Consider the following 1,231-nt stretch of genomic DNA (forward strand, 5'->3'; position numbering starts at 1 on the left):
TTTATAGAGTGGACACCTAAAAGAGATACACCAACAACACCAAGACTTCGATGACTTTCTTACTCTTTATTATAATTGCAGCTTCTTTTTCCAGTTACAACATTTTGGCTTCAGGTTATGTTTTCTGATTAGGTTTCATCGTTTGAAAGCAAGAACATTGATATGATTATATATGATTATATATGATATTCATATGTGGTGACTTTGTGGACATGCAGAGATCAAACCTTCTGGGAGAATTGATGATATGTGCAAGAATACTTGTTCGCCAACGTACGACTATGATAAATGTGTGGCTGATTGTAGGAAGGCTGGCTTCTCATCTGGGAGTTGTGCTACTTCTTTCGGAAACAAATGTTGTTGCACCAAGTGATAGAAACCGAACTTGTCTTGACATTAATATGTTTTATTTTCTTTTGTTGTTTTTCTACAAATAAAAAATTAAATAAGAAAATATAAAATTATTTGACGATTGTAGTTTTCTTAATCAAAAGTCTGAACTACTATCACCATACATCTCTTTTATTGCGATTCCAGTTATTTAAAGCGGAGAAAATGATTAGGTAATTATGATTTCTGTAGACTTGTTAAAATTACTCTGGATTTAGGTTTGGTAACAATTAAAGATAATGAAAAAGTAAAACAAAATATCCTTAAGGTGAACTATATGTTACGTTTACAAATGATTGTAACTATTATAAAATCGAAAAAAGATATTAGTTATGTTATTTTTTTCGTTGGTATTATTTTGAAAATGATTAGGCAAGAAGGTCTTATGATGAAGCTTCTCCTTGTGATAGCAGAGCAAAGTACCGTGTCGTTATTTGCAATTTCAAGATTAGCTTCTAATATACTTCTCATTTTGTTTCCGGCAAAAACTTGATTCATTTAATCATAAATATTAGCACAAAGAGAAATATATATAAATCCAAAGTTTAAGAAAAAAATCAAGCAGGGCATATAAAGATAGATAATAGGAGTTAAAAATAATCATAGAGAGTTTTGAGGCAAAGGCTAATAAGCGATTTAACACATGTGAGATCAAAGTTTTTCTAACGGATTTCCATGATGGGAGATTGTAGACAAGTTGGTCATAGTCACAGGACTAAATGAAGTTGATAAGCTGGTCATGGCTGTTTGTCTCGCTGGCACGAGAAAGGCTCATGAAGTAGTACATACAGGTCTGGCTCAGTAGCGTCTGCTCCACGACAACGGGAGCTGCTCCTAGATT

At 32.8% G+C, this 1,231-nt stretch overlaps 1 protein-coding gene across 1 annotated transcript in view; it reads left to right on the top strand.

Moving 5' to 3' along the window:
• The window catches only part of LOC111832360 (defensin-like protein 43), a 1,092-nt gene extending 719 nt beyond the window's left edge, over window positions 1-373 (top strand). Inside the window, exons 2-3 of the mRNA XM_023788670.1 lie at window positions 24-114; window positions 219-373. Coding sequence (XP_023644438.1) covers window positions 24-114; window positions 219-373 — 246 coding nt within the window. The remainder of the gene's footprint in view (window positions 1-23; window positions 115-218) is intronic.
• The last annotated feature ends 858 nt before the right edge of the window (window positions 374-1,231 follow it).

Source organism: Capsella rubella, unplaced genomic scaffold (assembly GCF_000375325.1).
Source record: "Capsella rubella cultivar Monte Gargano unplaced genomic scaffold, Caprub1_0 scaffold_1, whole genome shotgun sequence".
NCBI classification, from domain to species: Eukaryota; Viridiplantae; Streptophyta; class Magnoliopsida; order Brassicales; family Brassicaceae; genus Capsella; species Capsella rubella.